The sequence below is a fragment of the Oncorhynchus tshawytscha genome, linkage group LG13, assembly GCF_018296145.1.
Source record: "Oncorhynchus tshawytscha isolate Ot180627B linkage group LG13, Otsh_v2.0, whole genome shotgun sequence".
In the NCBI taxonomy this organism is placed as follows: Eukaryota; Metazoa; Chordata; class Actinopteri; order Salmoniformes; family Salmonidae; genus Oncorhynchus; species Oncorhynchus tshawytscha.
The window spans coordinates 73085398-73111161 of NC_056441.1; the positions used below are offsets into that span (position 1 = coordinate 73085398).

General features: G+C 42.9%; 1 protein-coding gene across 1 annotated transcript in view; it reads right to left on the reverse strand.

The window, feature by feature from the left end:
* LOC112247382 (eukaryotic translation initiation factor 4 gamma 1) overlaps positions 1-25764 on the reverse strand; it is a 70052-nt gene that overhangs the window by 36195 nt on the left and 8093 nt on the right. Inside the window, 4 exon segments of the mRNA XM_024416135.2 lie at positions 18088-18187; positions 18858-19034; positions 19381-19401; positions 24375-24407. Of these exon segments, the coding sequence (XP_024271903.2) occupies positions 18088-18187; positions 18858-19034; positions 19381-19401; positions 24375-24407 (331 nt within the window).

Below are 25764 nucleotides of genomic sequence, written 5' to 3' on the forward strand. Positions count from 1 at the left end.
GACTTTCAGCTCCCTCCAAAGATTTTCTATTGGGTTCAGGTCTGGAGACTGGCTAGGCCACTCCAGGACCTTGAGATGGTTCTTACGGAGCCACTCCTTAGTTGCCCTGGCTGTGTGTTTCGGGTCGTTGTCATGCTGGAAGACCCAGCCACGACCCATCTTCAATGCTCTTACTGAGGGGAGGTTGTTGGCCAAGATCTCGCGATACATGGCCCCATCCATCCTCCCCTCAATACGGTGCAGTCGTCCTGTCCCCTTTGCAGAAAAGCATCCCCAAAGAATGATGTTTCCACCTCCATGCTTCACGGTCGGGATGGTGTTCTTGGGTTTGTACTCATCCTTCTTCTTCCTCCAAACACAACGATTGGAGTTTAGACCAAAAAGCTCTATTTTTGTCTCATCAGACTACATGACCTTCTCCCATTCCTCCTCTGAATCATCCAGATGGTCATTGGCAAACTTCAGACGGGCCTGGACATGCGCTGGCTTGAGCAGGGGGACCTTGCGTGCGCTGCAGGATTTTAATCCATGACGGCGTAGTGTGTTACTAATGGTTTTCTTTGAGACTGTGGTCCCAGCTCTCTTCAGGTCATTGACCAGGTCCTGCCGTGTAGTTCTGGGCTGATCCCTCCTCATGATCATTGATGCCCTACGAGGTGAGATCCCAGACCGAGGGCGATTGACCGTCATCTTGAACTAATTCCATTTTCTAATAATTGCGCCAACAGTTGTTGCCTTCTGACCAAGCTGCTTGCCTATTGTCCTGTAGCCGATCCCAGCCTTGTGCAGGTCTACAATTTTATCCCTGATGTCCTTACACAGCTCTCTGGTCTTGACCATTGTGGAGAGGTTGGAAGTCTGTTTGATTGAGTGTGTGGACAGGTGTCTTTTATACAGGTAACAAGTTCAAACAGGTACAGTTAATACAGGTAATGAGTGGAGACCAGGAGGGCTTCTTAAAGAAAAACTAACAGGTATGTGAGAGCCGGAATTCTTACTGGTTGGTAGGTGATCAAATACTTATGTCATACAATAAAATGCTAATTAATTTCTTAAAAATCATACAAATGTGATTTTCTGGATTTTGTTTTAGTCTCCGTCTCTCACAGTTGAAGTGTACCTATGATAAAAATTACAGACCTCTGCATGCTTTGTAAGTAGGAAAACCTGCAAAATCGGCAGTGTATCAAATACTTGTTCTCCCCACTGTATATATTAAGTGCCTAGGGAGTATGGGCTAAGGGTTGTTCCTGGACCAGAAGCAATTAAGTTAGGCCATAGGACCATGACAGCACTCCCTCCTCGAGTTGCCTGCCCACTATCGACACATGCCCCACCCCAGTCTTTTCCACATTCACACAGAGATCCCAAATTCCAACACTCCATCTTCAGAAATACATGACTCCATAATTCATTAGTCTTACCTGGTCTTTCCAGACCTGAACTTCCAAGGCCGTCAGCGACAGTATGAACCAGTCTCTCCCACTCACACATATCCCCATCTTCTCTCACAGAACAAAAACTCACAGAAGTGGCCTCTGAATAGCACACATTTCAGTCTAACTCACATTATTGAGTCTGCATTGTTGACCAGGAAGAGCACTGACTAAATTTAGTCAAAACCCACACCGAGAGGGGAGGGAGAAGGGGAACATGCACAAAAAGAGAAAGCAAAGGGAACAGGACTTTCTTGGAGAGTTCCCCTCCCAGTAAATAAGAGCTTGAAATATGAGTCACGACAAGAGGGAGGGAATGGGGAACAGGGGGGGGTGGAGAGAGAGAGTGGGCTTAAAGGAGACGGTGTAACCAGACCGCATCACATAGTTACCCTCAGCCTGCTGGGAGCTCATCCTAGAGGCACAGTTCCCCAATCTCAACGGCATCCTGAGAGTGTGAGAGAGAGGAGAACACAAGGGGGAGAAGAGGGTATCGTCTCTGAAGTCCTCCTCCTCTCCTGTCTACAGCTGAGTTATCCCCTCAACTGCTTAAGTCTTTTAACTACACTCCTCCGTCATTTGACCTCTCTCCGATTCACCCCCCTCTCGCTCCCTCTTGTTCCGTCTCTCCTTCCCTATTTCTCTCTCAACAAGTAGCCCAAGTCTCCCGGGGTCAGCAGTCTGGAGATGCAGAGGAGAGAGCTGTACACCATGAGAGAGAGAGAGAGAGGAGAGACACACCTCTTAAATTTTTTATGGAAGTGATCTGGGCTTCCAGCTAGGTCAGGGCCCAGGACGTAGGTGGGGTGGGGGGTTAGTAAATCACTCAACTGTGGGCTAAAAATAACCCCTTCCCACCCGTATCTCATCACCACAAAGCCTGAGAGGGTAGGAGGAAACTGTTTTTCACCTGGCCATGAGCCATGATCATGTTGCCAGTACCACCTAATGGATTGGAGGTATATGGCATGTATTCTATGGCTCTACAGAATGTGCTGCTTATGCCAGTTTTCCACTGCGGTGCTCAGTTGATTGCTACTCCTGTCACGACTACAGCTCTGCTGTGGAAAAACTTGGCAGACCCAAACCATGCCTTCCACCTCCAGGAGGCTGTATTGACGACACAGAGTAAACCTAATAGTTCACCAACAGAGGGCCCAAACAAACACTTATCGTATTCACACTGAAATATGCATGCAGAAGCCAACTGCATTTCCCCCCAATTTTCTCACAAATGAAGTCTGGTTAAATTGAAAAAGGAAAACATGTTGCTGTCTCATCAGTGCTCTAGTGTGTGTGTGTGTGTGTGTGTGTGTGTGTGTTGCTGAAACCAAGTTCTCGTCTCCTTGTCACATGACCAGTGTAGAGGGTTGTGTGTCAGACTGACCTCAGGACATGTGACTTCTGGAGTCTGATAAAGATGCAACAACCATACGACATCCTAAAAAATGAACAGACCATGCACACATTTTATAGGGTGATGATCATACCTAAAGCAGAGTGAAGCAAGTCTCAATAGCCCCACTGCAGATTTACAACTTGGGCTGTGGTCTTTACTAGAGGTCGACCGACTATGATTTTTCAAGACCGATATCGATTATTGGAGAACCAAAAAAGCCGATAACGATTAATCGGAAGATTTTTATTTATTTATTTGTAATAATGACAATTACAAAAATACTGAATATACACTTATTTTAACTTAATATAATACATCAATAAAATCAATTTAGCCTCAAGTAAATAATGAAACATGTTCAATTTGGTTTAAATAATGCAAAAACAAAGTGTTGGAGAAGAAAGTAAAAGTGCAATATGTGCCATGTAAGAAAGCTAACGTTTCAGTTCCTTGCTCAGAACATGAGAACATATGAAAGCTGGTGGTTCCTTTTAACATGAGTCTTCAATATTCCCAGGTAAGAAGTTTTAGGGTGTAGTTATTATAGGAGTATTTCCCTCTATACCATTTTTATTTTTTTTTACCTTTGACTATTGGATGTTCTTATAGGCACTTTAGTACTGCCAGTGGAACAGTATAGTTTCCGTCCCTCTCCTCGCTCCTCCCTGGGCTCGAACCAGCAACAACGACAACAGCCACCATCGAAGCAGCGTTACCCATGCATAGCAAGGGGAACAACTACTAGAAGGCTCAGAGCAAGTGACGTTTGAAACGCTATTAGCGCGCGCTAACTAGCTAGCCATTTCACTTCGGTTACACCAGCCTCATCTCGGGAGTTGATAGGCTTGAAGTCAAACAGCGCAATGCTTGACACACACCGAAGAGCTGCTGGCAAAACGCACGAAAGTGCTTTTTGAATGAATGTTTACACGTCTGCTTCTGCCTACCACCGCTCAGTCAGATACTTGTATGCTTGTAGGCTAAGTCAGATTATATGCAACGCAGGACACACTAGATAATATCTAGTAATATCATCAACCATGTGTAGTTAACTAGTGATTATGATTGATTGTTTTTTATAAGATGAGTTTAATGCTAGCTAGCAACTTGACTTGGCTTACTGCATTCGCGTAACAGGCAGTCTCCTTGTGGAGTGCAACGAGAGAGGCAGGTCGTTATTACGTAAGAATAGTTAACTGGTTGCAAGATTGGATCCCCCGAGCTGACAAGGTGAAAATCTGCCGTTCTGCCCCTGAACGAGGCAGTTAACCCACCGTTCCTAGGCAGTCATTGAAAACAAGAATGTGTTCTTAACTGACTTGCCTAGTTAAAAAGGTCAACAACAAAAAAATTAGAAAGGGAAAAAGGGGGGAATCGTCACCCATAAATACCCTAATTAATCGGCCATTCCGATTAATCAGTCGACCTCTAGTCTTTACATACATTACGGCCAACTAATATACACAAAGCATGTGGACACCCCTTCAAATTAGTGGATTCGGCTTATACACCCGTTGCTTACAGGTGTATAAAATCAAGCACACAGCCATGCAATCTCCATAGACAAACACTGGCAAGAGAATGGCCTTAATGAAGAGCTCAGTGACTTTCAAAATGGCACCGTCATAGGATGCAACCTTTCCAACAAGTCAGTTCGTCACATTTCTACCCTGCTTAAACTGCCCCGGTCAACTGTAAGTGCTGTTATTTATTTTCTCTCAGGGGGTGGATCAGCTTTAATATTGCGGGTAGATTGTTGCTTCCATCAATGTAATTGTCTACATCATTTCCAATCCCCCATAAATTTTTTGGGGTCTCTCTCTCTGGCTCTCTCCACATAAACATTCGTACACACACAAACATTCATACATACAGTGGGGCAAAAAGGTATTTAGTCAGCCACCAATTGTAAAAGTTCTCCCACTTAAAAAGTTAAGGCCTGTAATTTTCATCATAGGTACACTTCAACTATGATAGACAAAATGAGATTTTTATTTTATTTTCCACCATAATTTGCAAATAAATTCATTAAAAATCCTACAATGTGATTTTCTGGATTTTTTTTCTCATTGTCTGTCATAGTTGAAGTGTACCTATGATGAAAATTACAGGCCTCTCTCATCTTTTTAAGTAGGAGAACTTGCACAATTGGTGGCTGACTAAATACTTTTTTGCCCCACTGTACACACACACACAAACAAATAAACAAACACTAAGAATATACCTTTATTATTCCCCGCAAACCCTACCTCCCCCAATTGGAGTAAACTAATAAACAATAACAATTAGGCTTCTACCTTCAGTTTATACACATTTTACAGGCACAATCTATTTAACAATAGTTTTATTTTATTACAATTTTAGTCCTGGCATTCCAATGTCCATCCAGTTCTATTTCACAAAATGTCTGAACCTATATACATTTTACAGACCCTGTATGTTTTACATTGGTTATCTTGTTGTTATTAGTCACACCCTTCAGCTCCATTCAACCCCTCCGATCTCTCTCTTAACACCATCCATTTTGGATTTCTATTTGCCATATATCTTTCAACTGCACTGTGATGCTTCACAAAAGTACTGAACCTTTCTATTCTCATAGCTTCTACAGATTGTAAAATAAAGCTAAAAATGTTTGCTAAAATAATGACTATATTATTGATCAATTGACTATGACTTTTCAAATCACCCAGTATTGCCATCTGGAGCATTAGTTCTAAGTAAATGTTGCAATTCTTCCGCCATTCCTGGCCCTAAGACCAAAAACGAGCTACATATGAACAGCACAAAAATAAATGATCTAATGACTCTGCCTCCTCGCAGCAAAATCTGCAGAGCTGGGAAGATTGTATCCCCCATATATATATATAACATTCTATTGGTTGCAAGAATTTTGTATAATCATTTAAAGTTTTGAATCCGGCGTTGTATTTGCGTGTCAATTCATAAACCATGTGCCACGGAATCGGTACATCGAAAATCTCTTCCAAACTATTTTTCCATTTATATGGCAAAGCTGTCAATTTTTTGGTCCTTAGACCAATTTAATTTATGTTTTTATTTATCACAATATTCTTTAACCATTTATGGTCTTTAATGCAGAGCTGACAGACAAGTTCCTTACTTTCCCCCTAGTACTTGCCTCTTCCATTTTTGTGGTAATGCTGCAATTAGTTGGTTGTAATTTTGGGTAGAGCAGACATTTCCATATGTCTGTGTGAGCTGCATGTGTGACATAAATCCACCGGTCCTATTTATGATATCATTTAGCAAAATACATTTAAAAACATTTTTTTTATTGAAAAAGAGTTTATCACCAATTAGTATATTTGAGTTTAACCACAATATCTGTTGTATTATTTGTTGTCTTTTCAGGTGGATTAAACTGAAATTGCAATCAACTTTCTAAGACTTGTTTTAAAAAATAACGATATTTTGGAGATGATTTGGTTTTCAAATAACCGAAAGTGAGCAGTTGTAACCTGAATAAGTCCATGGGTGAGAAATTCTTACTCATTTACTAGAGAACCATTTCTGATTTAAGTATAACTTTTGTATGACTGATGCCTTTAGTGAGGGGTCTAACGCTTTTAATATTTAATGCCCTCCAAATTAATATTTGTTATATAAATAGGCCCATTTAATTTTTCTGGCTTGCCATTACAAATAAAATGTAATATTTTTTTGTTCATATAATTTAAAAAGCAGGTCACTAGGTCTAGGCAAAACCATAAGCAAATAGGTTAACTGTGATATGACTAAAGAGTTTAAATCAGGGTGATTTTTCCACAAATAGACAGGTATTTTCCCTTCCATGGTAGCAAGATCTTATCTATTTTTGCTAACTTTCTATAAACATTTATTGGAGTAAGATCATGTCTTTCTTTCAGGGTATGTTTACTAAGTACGTCCACATCAGACCGTTTTATTTGGTAAGCTACACGGTAATTGAAAAGTTAATTTTTTTTGTGATCCAATACATAATATACCATAATTTGGTTTTAATCCAGAGAGGTTAGCAAAAGTATCTAGATCTTCTAGGAGGCTGTGGAGGGATTCTAATTGTGGTTTTAAAAGAAAACATGAATCATCAGCGTACAATGACACCATTGTTATTATGCCACGGATTTCTAATCCCTTAATATTATTGTTGGATTCAATTTTAACAGCTAACATTTCGATGGCAATAATAAATAGATATGGCGATAGTGGACAACCTTGTTTTATTCCTCTTGATAGTTTTAAACTGTGAGGTTTAGCGATTATTTACTATTTTACACCTAGGGTTACTATACATAACTTTAACCATTTTAATAAGAGATTCTCCAAAACTGAAATATTCTAGGCATTTATATATAAACTCCATTCGTACTTTATCAAAAGCCTTTTCAAAATCAGCTATGAAAATCAGGCCTGATTTCCCCAATATTTCATAGTATTGTTTCCAGTACTTGTCTTATATTATCTCCAATGTATCATCCATGTAAAAAACCTGTCTGATTAGGTTGAATAATATCTGACAATACCTTCTTAATTCTATGCGCCAAGCATTTAGTTAGAATCTTTGCATCACAACATTGAAGTGTAAGAGGCATCCATTTTTTCAATGGACTGGATCTTTATATACACACACCACTTGGATCCTGTTCCAGTAATAACGAAATCAGACCTTGTTGCGTGTCCGATAATCTACAGTTAAGATAGGAGTGGTAATAATGCTAATAATGGTCCTCGGAGTGTATCAAATAAAGTCTGGTATACTTCCACTGGTATGCCATCCAGCCCTGGAGTTTTCCCAGCCTTAAAGACTTTAATTGCATCAAGTAGTTCTTCCTCTGTAATTTGGCCTTCACATGAGTCTTTCTGTACAGATGTTAATTTTAAATTATTAACAGGAAAAAAATCCACACAATTAGCTTCGGTTAGTGGTGAGGGAGGAGATTGAAACGAAAATATATTCTTAAAGTATTTTACTTCCTCTTTCAAAATATTGTTTGGTGAATCATCCAGGACCTATATACTAGGACCTATATACTGCAATCCAGGACCTATATACTAGGCGGTGTCAGAAGAAGGCCTAAAAAATTGTCAAAGACTCCAGCCACCCTAGTTAGAGATTGTTCTCTCTGCTACCGCACGGCAAGCGGTACCGGAGAACCAAGTCTAGGTTCAAAAGGCTTCTTAACCTTTTTGGGATAGGGGGCAGCATTTTCACTTTTGGATGAACAGTGTGCCCAGAGTGAACTGCCTCCTACTCTGTCCCAGATGCTAATATATGCATAGTATTAGTAGTATTGGATAGAAAACACTGACGATTCTAAAATTGTTTGAATGATGTCTGTGAGTATAACAGAACTCATATGGCAGGCGAAAACCTGAGAAAAATCCAACCAGGAAGTGGGACATCTTAGGTTTGTAGTTTTTCAAAGCTTGGCCTACAGAGTACACATTGAGATATGGATGAGGTTGCACTTCCTGGGCTTCCACTAGATGTCAACCGTCTTTTGAAACTTGAATGAGGATTCTACTATAAAGGAGGGGCTCATAAGAGCTCTTTGAGTCAGTGGTCTGGCAGAGAGCCTTGGTCTCATGACGCGAGCTCCCGACAGAGTTACCTCTCGTTCCAGTGCCTTTCTGAAGACAAAGGAATTCTCCGGTTGGAACATTATTGATGCTTTATATTAAAAACATCTTAACGATTGATTCCATACATCGTTTGACATGTTTCTAAAGGATTGTAAAGGAACTTTGAGTTTTCGTCTGGATGAAATGCTCGCGCCTCATGAAGATGGATTACTGGGCTGAACACACTAACAACAAGTGGCTATTTGAACATAAATTATGGAACTTTATGGAACAAATCCGTCATTTATTGTCGAACTGGGAATCCTGGGAGTGCCTTCTGATGAAGATCAAAGGTAAGTTAATATTTATGCTTTTGTTTCTAACTTTGTTGATTCCAAAATGGAGGCTATTCCTCTGGCTGTTTTGGGTTCTGAGCACCGTTCTCAGATTATGCTTTATCCGTAAAGTTGTTTATCAATCTGACAAGCGGTTGCATTAAGGAGAAGTCTATCTTTAATTCTGTGAATAACACTAGTATCTTTTATCAATGTTTATTATTAGTATTTCTGCAAAATCACCGGATGTTTCGGAATCAAAACATTACTACACATAAGGCGCCAATGTAAACAGATTTTTGGATATAAATATGCACATTTCCGAACAAAACATACACATGTATTGTGTAACATGATGTCCTATGAGTGTCATCTGATGACGATCATCAAAGGTTAGTGATTCATTTTATCTATATTTCTGCTTTTTGTGATTCCTATCTTTGGCTGGAAAAATGGCTGTGATCTAACAATCATATGTTGTGCTTTAGCTGTAAAGCATTTTTTAAATCGGACATGGTGGGTAGATAAACAAGATGTTTGTCTTTCATTTGCTGTATTGGACTTGTTAATGTGTGAAAATTACATATTTCAAAAAAATACATAGAACTACCCATCCCGGATCCGGGAGAATTGTCATCAACTACACTAATTAGCATAGCGCCACGGTCAAAAAATATTTATTACTGAAAATATTCATATTCATGAAATCACAAGTGAAATATAGTGAAACACAGCTTAGCCTTTTGTTAATCACTCTGTCATCTCAGATTTTGAAATTATGCTTTACAGCCAAAGCAAGACAAAAATTTGTGTAAGTTTATCGATAGCCTAGCATAGCATTATGTCCAGCTAGCAGCAGGAAGCTTGGTCACGAAAATCAGAAAAGCAATCAAATGAAATCGTTTACCTTTGATGAGCTTCGGATGTTTTCACTCACGAGACTCCCAGTTAGACAGCAAATGTTCATTTTGTCCCATGAAGATGATTTTTTATAGCTGAAATACCTCCTTTTCTTGTTCACGTTTTGTTGAGAAATCCACCGGAAATTGCAGTCACGACAACGCCGAAAAGAACTCCAAATTAGATCCATAATATCGACAGAAACATGGCAAACATTTTTTATAATCGATCCTCAAGGTGTTTTTCAAATATCTATTCGATAATATATCAACCGGGACAATTGGCTTTTCAGTAGGAGCAAGAGGAACAATGGCCGCCTTTGTCTATTACGCACAAATCACTCTGCGCCACCACCTGACCACTGACGCAATGTTGTCGTTCACGCTCATTTTTCAAAATAAAAGCCTGAAACTATGTCTAGTGGCTGTAGACACATTAGGGAAGCCATAGAAAAAGGAATCTGGTTGATATCCCTTTCAATGGGCAATAGGGATGCATAGGAACACAGGGGTTTCAAAATAAGAGTCACTTCCTGATTGGATTTTTCTCAGGCTTTCACCTGCATTATCAGTTCTGTTATACTCACAAACAATATTTTTACAGTTTTGGAAATGTTAGAGTGTTTTCTATCCTACGCTGTCAATTATATGCATATTCTAGCATCTGGTCCTGAGAAATAGCCCGTTTACTTCGAAACTAGTGTCCCCTAGTTTCAAGAGGTTAATGTGCTAAAGTTACATATTTCTAAAAAATATTTTTGAATTTCGCACGCTGCCTTTTCAGTGGAATGTTGTCGAGGTGTGCCGCTAGCGGAACCCCTGCGCTAGAAAGGTTAACCTCTCTAGGGTAGGGGGCAACATTCGGAATTTTGGATGAAAAGCATGCCCAAATTTAACAGCCTGCTACTCAGGCCCAGAAGATAGATAGATATCTCTCTCATATATATATATATATATATATATATATCTTTGGATAGAAAACTCTAAAGTTTCCAAAACTGTTAAAATAGTTTCTGTGAGTATAACGGAACTGATTTAGCAGGCGAAAACCTGAGAAAAATCCATTCGAGAAGTATTTTCTTTTGTGGTTTTGTAGTTTTCTATTCAATGCCATTACAGTATACATTGACTTAGGACTCCATTTGCAGTTTCTATGCCTTCCACTAGATGTCAACAGTCTTTAGAAATCGTTTCAGGCTTGTATTCTCATAAATGAGGGAATAAGACCAGTCTGAACGAGAGGGCCCTAACGTGACGCATAGTTTTTTCAGGCGCATGTGCATTTCTTGTTTACCTTTTATATTGACGATGTTAATGTCCGGTTGAAATTTTATAGATCATTTAAGCTAAAAATCAACCTGAGGATTGAATATAAACATCGTTTGACATGTTTCTATGAACTTTACGGCTACAATTTGGATTGTTTTGTCTGATTGTTTTGACTGAGTTTGAGCCTGTGGATTACTGAAGAAAACAGAGCTAACAAAAAAGGAGGTTTTTGGATATAAAGAGACTTCATCGAACAAAAGGAACATTTATTGAGTAAATGAATGTCTTCTGATTAACACCATATGAAGATCATCAAAGGTAAGGGATTAATTGTATCTCTATTTCTGAGTTTTGCAAAGCTTCTGCTTGGCTGGTTGCTGTTTGTATTAATTTGTCAACTGGGCTATGTTCTGGGACAGGTATGTTCTGGGCTAGGTATGCTTTCGCCGAAAATAATTTTATAAATATGACACTGCGGTTGGCTTAACAAGACGTTAATCTTTAAAACTAATGTAAAATATGTTTTGTCTTCTGAATTTTTAAAATGAGCATTTCTGTAATTGAATTTGGCGTTCTGTAACCTCACTGGATGTTGGCCAGAAGGGACACTAACGTCCCCTAGAGAGGTTAACAGCTTCTACCTTCAAGCCGTAAGACTGCTGAAAAAATAATCAAATGGCCACCTGGACGAATTAAATTGCCCCCACCCCTGTTTCCACACTGCTGTTTATTATTTATGCATAGTCACTTTACCCCTACCTACAGTTGAAGTTGGAAGTTTACATACACCTTAGCAAATATATAATATTATAATCACAGTTTTTCACAATTCCTGACATTTAATCCTAGTAAAAATTCTGTCTTAGGTCAGTTAGGATCACCACTATTTTAAGAATGTGAAATGTCAGAATAATAGCAGAGAGAATGATTCATTTCAGCTTTTATTTCTTACATCACATTCCCAGTGGGTCAGATGTTTACATACTCAATTAGTGTTTGGTAGCATTGCCTTTAAATTGCTTAACTTGGGTCAAACGTTTCAGGTAGCCTTCCACAAGCTTCCCACAATAAGTTGGGTTAATTTTGGCCCATTGCTCCTGACAGAGCTGGTGTAACTGAGTCAGGTTTGTAGGCCTCCTTACTCGCACACGCCTTTTCAGTTCTACAGGATTGAGGTGAGGGCTATGTGATGGCCACTCCAATACCTTGACTTTGTTGTCATTAAGCCATTTTGCCACAACTTTGGAAGTATGCTTGGGGTCATTTTCCATTTGCAAAACCCATTTGTGACCAAGCTTTAACTTCCTGGCTGATGTCTTGAGATGTTGCTTCAATATATCCACATCATTTTCCTCCTCATGATGCCATGTATTTTGTTGAAGTGCATCAGTCCCTCCTGCAGCAAAGCACCCCCACAACATGATGCTGCCACCCCCGTGTTTCACGGTTCGGATGGTGTTCTTCGGCTTGCAATCCTCCCCCCTTTTCCTCCAAACATAATGATGGTCATTATGGACAAAGTTCTATTTTTGTTTCATCAGACCAGATGACATTTCTCCAAAAAAGTATGTGGCTTCTTCCTTCCGGCGGCGACAGAGATGGCCGCCTCGCTTCGCGTTCCTAGGAAACTATGCAGTATTTTGTTGTTTATTGTGTTATTTCTTACATTGTTACCCCAGGAAATATGAGGTTTTATTACATACAGTCGGGAGGAACAATTGGATATGAGAGCAACGTCAACTCACCAACATTACGACCAGGAATACGACTTTCCCGAAGCGGATCCTCTGTTTGGTCCACCACCCAGAACAATTGATCGGATCCCAGCCGGCGACCCAAAACAACGGCACTGCAGAGGGGCAGATGGAGCGGTCTTCTGGTCAGGCTCCGTAGATGGGCACATCGCGCACTGCTCCCGAGCATACTACTCGCCAATTGTCTCTTGACAATTGGGTAGACGGAATTCGAGCGAGGGTTGCCTTCCAGAGAGACATCAGTGATTGTAACGTTCTTTGTTTCACGGAAACATGGCTCGCTCGGGATACGTCAGAGTCGGTACAGCCACCTGGCTTCTTCACGCATCGCGCAAACAGAAACAAACATCTCTCTGGTAAGAAGAGTGAGGGTGTGTGCCTTATGATTAACGACTCATGGTGTAATCATAACATACAGGAACTCAAGTACTTTGTTCACCTGACCTAGAATTCCTTACAATCAAATGCCAAACGCACTATCAACAAAGAGAATTCTCTTCAATCATAATTCCAGTTGTGTATATCCCGCCCCAATCAGACACATTGATGGCCCTGAAAGAAGTTAATTTGACTATGTAAACTGGAAACCACATATCCTGAGGCTGCATTTATTGTAGCTGAGGATTTTACATAAATCTGAAAACAAGGCTCCCTAAATTTTATCAGCATATCGATTGCGCCACCCAGGCTGGCAAAACCCTGGATTATTGTTATTCGAACTTCTGCGAAGCATATAAATCCGGCGGGGGCCCTCCTTTCGGCAAATCTGACCACGACTCCATTTAGTTGCTCCCCGCCTATCGACAGAAACTAAAACAGGAAGCGCCCGTGCTCAGGTCTGTTCAACGCTGGTTCGAACAATCGGATTCCATGCTTCAAGATTGCTTCGATCACGTAGACTGGGATATGTTCCGCATAGTGTTGGACAATAACATTGATGAATACGCCTATTCGGTGAGCGCGTTAATTAGCAAGTGCATTGGTGATGTTGTACCCACAGCGCCTATTAAAATATTCCCCAACCAGAAACCGTGGATTGATGGCAGCATTCGCACAAAACTGAAAGTGGGAACCACTGCTTTTAATCAGGGCAAGGTGACCGGAAACATGACCGAATACAAACAGTGTAGCTATTCCCTCTGCAAGGCAATCCAACAAGCTAAGCGTCAGTATAGAGACAAAGTAGAGTCTCAATTCAACGGCTCAGACACGAGAGGTATATGGCAGGGTCTACAGTCAATCATGGACTACAAAAGGAAAACCAGCCCTGTCGCTGACCACAATGTCTTGCTCCCATACAAACAAAACTTATTTGCTCACGTTGAGGACAACACAGTGCCACTGACATGGTCCGCTACCAAAACCTACGTGAGTAAAACATTTAAACGTTTTAACCCTCGCAGGGCTGCAGGCCCAGACGGCCTGCAGATCAGCTGGTGTTTACAGACGTATTCAATCAACCCTTATCCCAGTCTGCTGTCCCCACATGCTTCAAGAGGGCCACCAATGTTCCTGTTCCCAAGAAAGCGAAGGTAACTGAGCTAAATGACTATCGCCCCGTAGCACTCACTTCCATCATCATGAATTGCTTTGAGAGACGAGTCAAAGACCATATCACCTCCACCCTACCCGACACCCTAGACCCACTCCAATTTGCTTACCGCCCCAATAGGTCCACAGACAACGCAATCGCAGTCACACTGCCCTAACCCATCTGGACAAGAGGAATACCTATGTAAGAATGCTGTTCATCGACTACAGCTCAACATTTAACACCATAGTACCTTCCAAACTCGTCACTAAGCTCGAGATCCTGGGTCTCGACCCCGCCCTGTGCAATCGGGTCCTGGACTTCCTGACAGGCCACCCCAGGTGGTGAGGGTAGGTAACAACATCTCCAGCCCGCTGATCCTCAACACTGGCGCCCCACAAGGGTGTGTTCTCAGCCCTCTCCTGTACTCCCTGTTCACCCATGACTCTGTGGCCATGCACGCCTCCAACTCAATCATCAAGTTTGCGGACGACACTACAGTGGTAGGCTTGATTACCAACAACGACGAGACGGTCTATAGGGAGGTGGTGAGGGCCCTCGGAGTGTGGTGTCAGGAAAATAACCTCACACTCAATGTCAACAAAACAAAGGAGATGATCGTAGACTTCAAAAACAGCAGAGGGAGCAGCCACCTATCCGCATCGACGGGACAGTAGTGGACAAAGTGGAAAGTTTGAAGTTCCTCGGCGTAAACATCACGGACAAACTGAATTCAGCTTGTCACCAAAAGCACTCAAACTTCAACAGATGCACAATCGAGAGCATCCTGGCGGGCTGTATCACCGCCTGGTACAGCAACTGCTCCGTCCACAACCGTAAGGCTCTCTAGAGGGTAGCGAGGTCTGCACAATGAATCACCGGGGGCAAACTACCTGCCCTCCAGGACACCTACACCACCCGATGTCACAGGAAGGCCAAAAAGATCATCAAGGACAACAACCACCGAGCCACTGCCTGTTCATCCCGCTATCATCCAGAAGGCGAGGTCAGTACAGGTGCATCAAAGCTGGGACCGAGAGACTGAAAAACAGCTTCTATCTCAAGGCCATCAGACTGTTAAACAGCCACCACTAACATTGAGTGGCTGCTGCCAACATACACCAACTTTAATAACGAAAACTTTGATGCAATAAATGTATCACTACACACTTTAAACAATGCCACTTTATATGTTTACCTACCCTACATTACTCATCTCATATGTATATACTGTACTCTATACCATCTACTGCATCTTGCCTATGCCATTCGGCCATTGCTCATTCATATATTTTTATGTACAAATTCTTATTCATTCCTTTACACTTGTGTGTATAAGGTAGTTGTTGTGAAATTGTTAGATATTACTGCATGGTCGGAACTCGAAGCACAAGCATTTCGATACACTCGCATTAACATCTGCTAACCATGTGTATGTGACAAATAAAATTTGATTTGCTGAACGGTCTTTCAGGTTGTTGATATAGGACTCGATTTACTGTGGATATAGATACCTTTGTTCCTGTTTCCTCCGGCATCTTCACAAGGTCCTTTGCTCTTGTTCTGGGATTGATTTGCACGTTTCGCACCAAAGTACGTTCATCTCTAAGAGACAGAAAGCGTCTCCTTCCTGAGCGATATGATGGCTGCGTGGTCCCATGGTGTTTATAGTTGCGTACTATGGTTTGTACAGATGAACGTGGTACCTTCAGGTGTTTCGAAATTGCTCCCAAGGACGAACCAGACTTGTGGAGGTATACAATTTTTTTTTCTGAGGTCTTGGCTGTTTTCTTTTGATTTTCCCATGATGTCAAGCGAAGAGGCACTGAGTTTGAAGGTAGGCCTTGAAATACATCCACAGGTACACCTCCAATTGACTCAAATGATGTCAATTAGCCTATCAGAAGCTTCTAAAGCCATTTTCTGGAATTTTCCAAGCTGTTTAAAGGCACAGTAAACTTAGTGTATGTAAACTTCTGACCCACTGGAATTGTGATAGTGAATTATAAGTGAAATAATCTGTCTGTAAACAATTGTTTTAAAAATTACTTGTGTCATGCACAAAGTAGATGTCCTAACCGACTTGCCAAAACGAGTTTGTTAACAATACATTTGAGGAGTGGTTGAAAAATGAGTTTTAATGGCTCCAACCTAAGTGTATGTAAACTTCCGACTTCAACAGTACAAATTACCTCGACTAACCTGCACATTGACTTGGTACCGGTACCCCTGTATATAGCCTCGTTATTGTTATTTTATTGTGTTACAATTAAAAAGTATTTTTTTGTTTATTCAGTCAATATTTTCCTAACAATTTCTTGAACTGCACTGTTGGTTAAGGGCTTGTAAGTAAGCATTTCACGGTAAGGTGAATTCTGTTGTACTCTGCACATGTGACATAAAATTTGTTTTGATAAACTGGGCATGTCAAATCTAGTGTGATGGCTTGAGGGGATGAAATGAAGAAGCATTTCTGGAATGATCACTACCGCACTACATAGGCCCCTTTCAATGTCAATCCGTCACCAGCTAACATGTACTCAATCTGCTTCCATCTTCCCCTCTAGTTCCCACTCCCTCAGGTGTGAAAATCTCAAAAGGATTGTGTAGGTGAAAACAGTCAAGTGGAAGTTCCACTTTGCCTACTGAAGAGCTAGGCCGGAGGAGCCATCACCATACTGCTTACACATATCCAGTCCTTTCAGGTAGTTTAAAACAGCGAATGGGAGAATGAGCATAATGGAAGCAAGACAAATCTGTGAGGGACTGGGGGGGTGATATTTGAGTTTCACACACCTCCAGAGCACCAGCTTCAAGACTAGTATTTGCTGCCAACTGGAAGAAGCACCAGTGAGCTGAGCCTGAGGTCACACCGACTTCCCTTCCTACTGGAGCAGACTCAAATACATTCCTGCCCCGGTCTCAAAACACACACGCATACAGGCAGAGGCTCTGTGCACGTTTGTCTTTCCATGGTTGCAGAGGCCCAAACAAAAAGGGAGTCAATGTCAGTGGGACACTGGTGCATGTGTTAGCCAGGTGCGAGTACAGTATGAGAGAAAATGAGTCAGTACCTTTGTAGGCATTGAGCGAGCACGTGACTAACATAAGCACACAAGCTAAGACTATTAGACTGGCAGCACGAGGGAAAATTTCAGAAAATGTGCTCACCCCTCTAAATGTTTTAGCTCAGAAGGAAGAAAGATTTCTAGTCTGCAGTCGAGAAACAGCTCTACATTGACATCTGACCAGATCTATACAAAGTACACACACACAGAAATATTGATATGCAGAAATATATCTACACACACAAGCAACCACACATCAACTCCCCCCTCTCTTGTATACCATGTTGGAGACTTAATGTCAAGACTTAACATTGTCAAGACTTAACATTTCTAAAGTAGACTCCATATACGGACTTCTCTGCCCATGGCTGGTCACTGTTCAACTGTGCAGACAGACTAAGCCACTACATAGCACACAGACTTGTGAGCAGGGTCACCAAGCTTGTTTTCAGGACAACCAGTAAGCTTTCCATAGCCCATGTACTGGCAAACACATACCATTAGAGGGCACTCACTCTGCATCACCAGCCCAGAGGCCTTCGTTACCCGACAAAATGAACAGGGAAGTTTAGAAATTTGGAACAGACAACACTGTTGGGAATTACTTCTGGTGCCGAAATAAGTAACAGGTTTGGAATTTGACCTGTGTGTCAGGGTTGAATTCACTTTGAATTTAGTCAATTGAAATTCTGTTGAAAATACATTTAAATTAAACTCAGGAATTGACATCCCTGTTTTCAGTGTGTCCAGGAGAGAGCAGTGTTAAGCTGAGGCCTGTGGTTTTGGGTAAAGGTGGGTATCGGCAGGCGAGGCCCAAACAGAGCCTCTTACCATAAGTACCATATTCAGCTGGGCTGGTGCCTGGGTAGAAGCCTGGAGTGCCCGGTGGGACCGGGTACTGCTGAGGGGTGGCCACGTACGTTGACCGGTACTGAGGGAGAGAGACATGACAGAATGGTTTAGATATTATCTAAAAAGGTACATTGTAGAACGTTCCCCAATCCCAGACTATTACAGGCAAGCTAAAATTCAACTACAAAACAATGTGTAGGATGGAAAAGGTGCTAAGACAAGCCTGCCAACTAGTATTTGATCTAACTCATTCAACACACACACACCTATACTTTTCTTTGTCCCACACACAAGGCAGGAAAACCTCTCTTAAGGTTAACTTGCACCCCTCTACCTCCCTCTAACACACAGTAACAGCCATCCGTCTCTCTCTGTGGTGCTTTTAAGCACTGCACAATCAGGAAGGGACTGGAGGGTCAGCTGATCGCCTGGGGAAGGGGAAAGGGGCATTTTTCCCAGCACTGGCTCCATAGAGCGGAGGCCAGACTCAGCAGAATCTGTCCCTGAGCCAGGGGGTCACCAGACCACTCCATGTGGGGCCTCCCTAACAGACTGGGAGGGGGACTGCCTTGCTAGTTGCTACCAGACCTGGTTTCAAAAAGCATTTCCTTTCTTTCCAAATTCCATAGCTGGGTTTGATTGAACTTGCCTGGTGCAAAGGAACAGGTATAGTGAATGTCTGAGTAAAGAGAATGACAGTGGCCTAGTATAGATGGAGCACCCTGGTGGAAGGGGCGGGGTGAAGTTACCTGTCCGGGTATGAAGTAGGCGGGGCCCTGTTGGTTGGGGAAGGGGATCTGCTGTGAGGGGATCATCATCATCTGTTGGCCCGGCTGGTAGACGTGTGTGGGCGCCACAGGCCTCGGCGTGCTGCTGGGGGGCACCCGGGGGGCATTGCTGGGCAGACTGGGCCGGCTGTAGTACGGCTGGAGAGAGGAACAGGTTATGGAAAAGTCCTCTTTAGTAAAGAACATTCAACAATTAAAACGTTAAGAGGACTATTATATTTCCCCTTGCCATTCCTTATGTCAGTTAATACTACAACAATTTTAACAGTCTGTTCTGACACTTTAACAGCATATTCATAAAGGCAGAATCCAAACTGCTAAAAACCAAATAAGACTAGAATGTTCTGTGTTGCTTCATTTACATTCTGATGCTTCTCTTTAGGCAAAACTAAAGCCAAAAAAATGATGGCAGGACCACAGGCACGAACACTGCCAACTACAGACAGACCGACTCCTCTGGAAAAATAAAGAGGAGAAGTGTTACCTGCAGTGACCTGAATCCTCCCTTCACCAGCACATCCCACAGACACCACGTGAATGCACACGGACGCAAGAGAGAGGGAGGAGGGAGAGTGAGCATGAGAGTGGGGGGGAGAGTGAGCATGGGAGGAGGGGGAGTGAGCATGAGAGTGGGGGGAGAGGAGGCATGAGAGTGGGGGAGAGTGAGCATGAGAGTGGGGGGGAGAGTGAGCATGAGAGTGGGGGAGAGTGAGCATGAGAGTGGGGGAGAGTGAGCATGAGAGTGGGGGGGAGGAGCATGAGAGTGGGAGAGTGAGCATGAGGGGGAGAGTGAGCATGAGAGTGGGGGAGTGAGTGAGCATGAGAGTGGGGGAGAGTGAGCATGAGAGTGAGAGCATGGAGGGGGGAGAGTGAGCATGAGAGTGGGGGAGAGTGAGCATGAGAGTGGGGGAGAGTGAGCATGAGAGTGGGGGGGGGAGAGTGAGCATGAGAGTGGGGGGAGTGAGCATGAGAGTGGGGGGGGAGAGTGAGCATGAGAGTGGGGGAGAGTGAGCATGAGAGTGGGGGAGAGTGAGCATGAGAGTGGGGGGAGAGTGAGCATGAGAGTGGGGGAGGTGAGCATGGGAGGAGGGGGATGAGCATGAGAGTGGGGGAGAGTGAGCATGAGAGTGGGGAGAGTGAGCATGAGAGTGGGGGGAGAGTGAGCATGAGAGTGGGGGAGAGTGAGCATGAGAGTGGGGGAGAGTGAGCATGAGAGTGGGGGAGAGTGGGGGGGAGTGAGCATGAGAGTGGGGGGGGAGATGAGCATGAGAGTGGGGGGAGAGTGAGCATGAGAGTGGGGGAGAGGGGAGAGTGAGCATGAGAGTGGGGGAGGAGCATGAGAGATGAGCATGAGAGTGGGGGAGAGGGAATGAGAGTGGGGGAGAGGAAAGAGAGAAAGAGAGAGGGGGAGAGAGAAAGAGGGGGAGAGAGAAAGAGGGAAAGAGTGAGCATGAGGGGAGAGAGAAAGAGGGGGAGAGAGAAAGGGGAAAGAGAGAAAGAGGGAAAGAGGGGGGAGAGAAAGAGAGAGAATGAGAGGGCATGAGAAAGAGGGAAAGAGAGGAGAGAGAAAGAGGGGAATGAGAGTGGGGGAGAGGGAATGAGAGTGGGGAGAGGGAATGAGAGTGGGGGAGAGGGAATGAGAGGGGGGGGAGAGGGAATGAGAGTGGGGGAGAGGGAATGAGAGTGGGGGGAGAGGGCATGAGAGTGGGGGAGAGGGCATGAGAGTGGGGGAGAGGGCATGAGAGTGGGGGAGAGGGCATGAGAGTGGGGGGGGAGAGGGCATGAGAGTGGGGGGAAGAGGGCATGAGAAGGGGGGGGAAGAGGGCATGAGAAAAAGGGGAAAGAGGGGGAGAGGGAAAGAGAAAGAGGGAGAGAGGGCATGAGAAAGGGGGAGAGGGCATGAGAAAGGGGGAGAGAGGGCATGAGAGTGGGGGAGAGGGAGAGAGGGCATGAGAAAGGGGGGAGAGGGCATGAGAAAGGGGGAGAGAGGGCATGAGAAAGGGGGAGAGAGGGCATGAGAAAGGGGGAGAGGGGCATGAGAAAGTGGGGGAGAGGGAGGGCATGAGAAATGGGGGAGAGAGGGCATGAGAAAGGGGGAGAGGGCATGAGAAAGGGGAGAGAGGGCATGAGAAAGGGGGAGAGAGGGCATGAGAAAGGGGGAGAGAGAGCATGAGAAAGGGGGAGAGAGAGCATGAGAAAGGGGGAGAGAGGGCATGAGAAGGGGGGAGAGAGGGCATGAGAAAGGGGGAGAGAGGGCATGAGAAAGGGGGAGAGAGGGCATGAGAAAGGGGGGAGAGGGCATGAGAAAGGGGGAGAGAGGCATGAGAAAGGGGGAGAGAGGACATGAGAAAGGGGGAGAGAGGACATGAGAAAGGGGGAGAGAGGGCATGAGAAAGGGGGAGAGAGGGCATGAGAAAGGGGGAGAGAGGGCATGAGAAAGGGGAGAGAGAGGGCATGAGAAAGGGGGAGAGAGGGCATGAGAAAGGGGGAGAGAGGGCATGAGAAAGGGGGAGAGAATGAGAGAGCAGCAGTCAGTTGATAGAAAGCAGAGAACCCATACCCACAGTAGTGAATTAACAAGCAGAATGCATCCCTAGTCCTTTAAAAATGCAGGTGTGTGAGCAACTGTGTCCATGCGCAAAGCTAACATAGAACACTGAGTCGGTGTGTGTGTGTGTGTGTGTGTGTCAGGGTTTTTGTTAGGAAAATGTGGCACCGGACATTAGGCTGTTTTACATTTTATTTACCAGACCAATATGCTTTGGGTGCATAACCTAATTAGGGCATCCACCCACTATGCTCAGAATGACAAAAATCACATTTAGTATATGGTAATTCATATTAACAGAACATGCAAGTGGAGAATGCAATAATGTACGGTCCTTCTTACTGAATTCTGGTGTGCACTTTAAACATGTTAGAATAACTGTCTTTTCCTATTTAACTTTTCCTCAGCCAGCAAGAAGAGTAACCAACAGCAAAATCACTAGTCTGTCAATCAAGAGTAGAAAGGTTTGCTACTTATTTTATTGGTCAGCTTGTTGAGAAATAAATAGCCTATTCCAAACAGACTCATACAACCAGTAGGCTATATAAAAAGGCTATATAAAAAGGCTACATAAAAAATAAAAAAAACAGAAAGCAATGAGTCTGAGGCAACAGATCAGAACTTTTAGCTTAAAATGTTAATAAAATATTATTTCTTCACATTATAAGCGCAGCAATGCACACAATGCAGTCGGGAATTAACCAGAAACGATAGTTGTTAAAAGGGCACAGCATATGCGAGCACTTTCATGTGACAAAAATGAACATGTCAAAAAGAGAGGAGATCTAATAGGCTACTTTGAAGCAAGGTAAGAAATGCCTCAATGTACTGAACTAAAATATAAACGCAATATGTAAAGTGTGGTCCCGTGTTTCATGAGCTGAAATATTTTGTGAAGAAATGTAACCTAGTGGTCAGAGCGTTGGACTAGTAACCGGAAGGTTGCGAGTTCAAACCCCCGAGCTGACAAGGTACAAATCTGTCGTTCTGCCCCTGAACAGGCAGTTAACCCACTGTTCCTAGGCCGTCATTGAAAATAAGAATTTGTTCTTAACTGACTTGCCTGGTTAAATAAAGGTTCAAAATTTTAAAAAATAAATTAAAAAAAGATCCCTGTTCATGAGCATTTTTCCTTTACCAAAACAATCCATCCACCTGACAGGTAGGAATATCAAGAAGCTGATTAAACAGCATGATCATTACACAGGTACATCTTGTGCTGGGGACAATAAAAGGCAACTAACATGTGCAGTTGTCACACAACAATACCACAGATGTCTCAAGTTCAGGGAGCCTGCAATTGGCATGCTGACTGCAGCAATGTCCACCAAAGCTGTTGCCAGAGGATTGAATGTTAATTTCTCTACCATAAGCCGCAACCAACTTAGTTTTAGAGAAATGATGTCCAACCGGCCTCACAACCGCAGACCACGTGTAACCACGCCAACCCAGCATCTCCACCCGGACAGCTGATGAAACTGTGGGTTTGAGCAAACCAAAGAATCTCTGCACAAACTGTCAGAAACCATCTCAGGGAAGCTCATCTGTGTGCTTGTTGTCCTCACCAGGGTCTTGACCTGACTGCAGTTCGGACTGAACCGACTTCAGTGGGCAAATGCTCAACTTCGATGGCCACTTGCGCGCTAGAGAAGTGTGCTCATCACAGATGAATCCCGGTTTCAAATGTACCGGGCAGATGGCAGGCAGCATGTATGGCGTCGGGTGGGCAAGCGGTTTGCTGATGTCAATGTTGTGAACATGGTGGCGGTGGGGTTAAGGTATGGGCAGGCATAAGTTACAGACAACTTACACGATTGCATTTTATTGATGGCAATTTTAAATGCACAGAGATACCGTGTCAAGATCCATACCAGATAGTGACTGGCTTTCTGATCCCCATCCATACTTTTATTTATTGTTTAAATGTTAAGGTATCTGTGACCAAACTCATAGATTAGGGCCTAACTGATTTCCTTATATGAACTCTAACTCAATTAAATCTTTGAAATTGTTTCATGTTATATTTTTGTTCAGTGTATTTATTAAAACGTTTAGGTTTCAAACAATTAAGTATATGTCTTCAAAAAGCAAGTTGCCTCCAGCTCATTGCAAAGTGGTGTGTGATGCGCTGATGAAGTCTGCCTGATGTTGCAGTTTGATGCCGCCTTCAAAACAACTTGGAACGGGGAAATCTCTGACTTCAGTGTGTTCAAGACAACTGGGGGGAAAATTGCTCAGACTGGGAAAATCGTTTTGAACAGTCATCCAACTCGGGCCTCTTTCTAGAGCTCCGACTTTCCGACCTGAAAATCGCTGACGTCATGATTTGGCCTTGTATTTTTCCAGAATTCCCAGTTGTCTTGAAAGCACCACAAGATGCTGCAGCAGCAGCTCTTGTGCTGTTCGACAGATGATTTTCTACTCAAAGGCTCTGTATCTGTATGCGTGTAATAAATAAGATACATAATGAATATAATGTACACACAGGCCAATTTAATTCCACTAAATTTTGCAAATTAGCCTACAAACCGATAAGCATGAGCAGTCAAACGTATTTCCATCAATGAATAGCCTAAAAAGCATTATTATTGGACAAAAGCTAATAATTACCCGCTAAGGGAAATCCTGGTGTGTGAACATGACAAGTTCCCAATGAATTTTTTTATTTTTTACATTTTACCTTTATTTAACCAGGCAAGTCAGTTAAGAACACATTCTTATTTTCAATGACGGGATCCCAGAATACTTTTGGAATAGGATTCTACAGCAGATTCAATCTCTTAGCCTACCAAAATAAACATGTGTAGGTTTTACAACATTCAGTGCTCAAAAACAGTTTAGAAAGACAGGAAATGCAAGTATAGAGAGAACTCTACACTGCCCCCTATTTCAACACAGCCCACCCAAGTCCCTGGTTAGGCTGTTAGTACCTGTTGATGTAAAGCACGGGGCCCGGGGGCAAACTAGAAAAGAAGAGCAAGACAGGTCACAGGTCAGAGGTTAATAGGACACCAGCTGGAGAGCAGCAGATACAACCCTCCTCCATAGACACACACAAACACACAGAGTGAGAGATAGGCAGGCATGGAGCAGGGCTCAACAAGAGGATTCAGAACACTATACAGGTCTCATCTGAGAGAATGTTACTGCTAGAAGGCAAAATCAATGACAGGTTGGAGTGTGGAACGTACACTCACTGAACACTAAACAGTAAGAGATGGTATCAAGAGGAAAGAATGAGAGTTTACACGTAGCACGATTACGGCTGTCATGACATTTCCGTTAATTAACAAACACATGTAGCATCTCCTGGCTTCCAAAGCCACTGACGCAGACCTTTGGAATATTTACATTTTAAAGTCTAATAAATCCATTTAATATAGCCCTCACCTTCAAAATAATCCTATATTTATTTAATACAGGTCTAAAGAAACATGAAGAAAATGTGTCCATTTCAGAAGAACAGAATAGCATACTCTGAGTTGTCCTTATATTAGGTCCTGATCTGGATATGTCATATGGCTGTGGGCTACACTAGTTCATTTAGCAGACAAGATTTGCTTAGAATTCCATGGCATTAGTATATAGTATGAAGAACACAATTGAACAAAGCTGAATAAAATAAAGGCTATTTTCTCCAAAAGATTTGAGGGTGTGCGCACATTCTGTGTTGAGTGTTTAACAAAGAAATAGGTACTCCTATATGCTTCATTTAGAGTTAGTTATGTACCTTTAGTTCTACAAACGTTGGGCTATATGTTTATTATATTAATACATTGGCTGCATGATGCGACTAATGATGATTTGAAAAAAGGTCATGTGAAAAGGCATGAGCTCTGCTTTGTTTTTTGGTGCGGGCTGTACACAGCTCATCAGTCTCTCATTCACAATTTGACAAGCAATTGACAATGTCTCCAACTTCTCGGCGGCATGGCCTTTGTGTGGCTGTAATGCTCTCTACAAAAATCTATGCCTTTTGCGGCCAGTGGCCATTGGGCTAAATATAATAATGATAATTCCCTTCTCCCTGACTGCTGCATGCTCCGAAGGGTCTTTCTCACAGGTTACAAGTAACGCAACTGCACGCATCCTTCTGCAATTCCGAGGTGCATATTAAAGATATTGGAAGAACTGTCCACATTTACTTCTTGTCAGCCAACAAGATGAGTAGGCCTAACAAACAGCAAAAGCACGAGCCTATGTCAATCTAATATCCCCCATAGTACAATAGTTGACCTATTCTATTCTGTTGCGAAAAATAAATAAGTCTGGGACAGTTGTGGTATGCGATAGATCCCAAATTAATACAACCCCTAGCGT